This window comes from Lathyrus oleraceus, chromosome 3 (assembly GCF_024323335.1).
Source record: "Lathyrus oleraceus cultivar Zhongwan6 chromosome 3, CAAS_Psat_ZW6_1.0, whole genome shotgun sequence".
Classification (NCBI taxonomy): Eukaryota; Viridiplantae; Streptophyta; class Magnoliopsida; order Fabales; family Fabaceae; genus Lathyrus; species Lathyrus oleraceus.
Window position 1 is genome coordinate 153,006,915 of NC_066581.1, and position 2,033 is coordinate 153,008,947.

Consider the following 2,033-nt stretch of genomic DNA (forward strand, 5'->3'; position numbering starts at 1 on the left):
CTAGTATTGCTTACAATAAATAAACGATTGGGATTCCTCTAAATAAGTATTTTTGAATACATACTCATGCATTCATATATACATCAACATGCATAAAAATAAAAAAGAGGAAAATCATTTTCTCCCTTTTTTCTTAGAATCATTGAACAAGACAATCTGACTCTCTGACCACCATATCAAACTCGAGCTCACCGCAAGAAGACTATGGAACAACTTGAGCAAAATTTGGCCGCTCTCAGAGAAGAGATAGAGTCAATGAAAGGTAGCGTTGAAGGTATGAAGGACAAGATAGACCAACTCATGCGCATCATTACTAATATGATGGCAAGAGATAGTGAGGCTAACAATAGAAAGAACGTTTCCACTTCGGTCCTTACACCTGTGAACGGTAACACCTTATACGGTTTCATCTCTGATATCCAAGGTACTGGAGTTGATATCACTCAACCAAAAATAAACTTCCCTCTTCCTAAAGGATCTCTTCCAATTTTGGTTCAGAATAGGGCACCTTGTCCTACACAAATACCAGTTCCACATGAAAATTACATAGACTTAAGCCAGAAATATGAAGATGAAGACCCAAGGTATATGGTTCAAGAGAATAAACCAGTTACTGCTAATGGGGAACCAAGGGTCGACAACAAGTACAAGATACTAAAAGAAAGTCTGGGGGTTGTAGAAGGCTTTAATATCTTTGGAATTAATGTTGTAGAAATGTGTCTAGTACTTGATGTAGTTATACCTCCAAAGTTTAAGACGTCGGAATTCGAGAAGTATAAAGGTGTCAGTTTCCCTAGGAATCATCTACGGATGTCTGTCAGAAAGATGGCTGCCTATGCGGAAAACGAGAAACTGATAATGCATTATTTTCAAGACAGGTTAAGTAAGGCATCCTTAGATTTGTATATGCATCTAGAAAGAATTCATGTCAAATCTTGGGAAGACCTTGCTAATACCTTCATAAAGTAGTACAAGTATAATCTGGACATGCCTCTTAACCGTATGCAACTACAACATCTCTCTCACAGAAAAAGAAATAAATCTTTCAAAGAATATGCTCAGTGTAAGACCCCAATTTTTGACCCTAACATCCCTCATGCTATTTCATCATTTGCATTGGCTTTGGGATCACACCTTGGCATCCTCTTTACCCGACATTCATTGGGTTTGCATTGGGAGAGATCACCAAGCACATTTCATTGTATCATACTTTGTTTTTCATTATTTACTAACCAAAATACCAAAAATATGTCTATGTATAGCTTTGTTTCTTTTGTAGGTAGTGTGTGCATCCACCAATGCCTTATCAAGCTCATATCTAGGGTTTAAGACTCCCAATGCAAGGAGATCAATCAAGAGATGGTTCACATTGTATCTATACATCATATATGGGTCCCCATAATCTTCATTTATCATTTTTGATCAAGAAATCATCAAGATTTTGAAGGTTGTTTTCCTTGGAGGCCCTAATTCATCTGGGTATCTTAAGTGACTTCGTCAACAAGTTTCTTCAATATTTGATCAAACATTTCAAGGGATACTTCACTATACATCAACTTATTCATATATGATCCTCCATGAGTCTAAAAGATCAAGAGAACGGGAACATTCTTAATTTTTTGCTTCATCAGTATGACCATCAATTTGCAGGGTGGTGCTCATGGTCAGAAATCTTTGCAGGTATTTGTTGGCATCTTCATTAACCTTTCCGGTGAAAGGTTTTCATTCCGATTGATTGATCGTGCTAGGATGTAGTTGAAAATTTGTCACATTCACCAGTTGGTTGACAATGGACAGTCGACCACCCGGTACATTTTCACCTCCATAGTCACCCAGGAGTCTTTCCAAAGGTGGAAGAGGTGGAAGTGGAGGAACTTCAGCCATTGGTTCCTTGACTCCTAAGTGATCAGAGGTACTTTTTTCTGTATAATCCACTCTTTGTTCTCTGCGTCTTCGGTGAAGGGTTCTCTCGATCTCTGCGTCAAAAAGAAATTCAGTTGAGGGTTCTCCTCGCATACACAAATTAGTATATT

At 38.0% G+C, this 2,033-nt stretch overlaps 1 protein-coding gene across 1 annotated transcript; it reads left to right on the forward strand.

Moving 5' to 3' along the window:
• Positions 1–204: 204 nt before the first annotated feature.
• On the forward strand, positions 205–969 carry LOC127130159 (uncharacterized). Its single transcript, XM_051059227.1, has one exon. The coding sequence runs from the start codon at positions 205–207 to the stop codon at positions 967–969; it is 765 nt and encodes a 254-aa protein (XP_050915184.1).
• The last annotated feature ends 1,064 nt before the right edge of the window (positions 970–2,033 follow it).

Bases quoted from the DNA above. Each gene is read 5' to 3' on its own strand.
- LOC127130159 (XM_051059227.1), top strand. From the start codon at position 205: ATGGAACAACTTGAGCAAAATTTGGCCGCTCTCAGAGAAGAGATAGAG.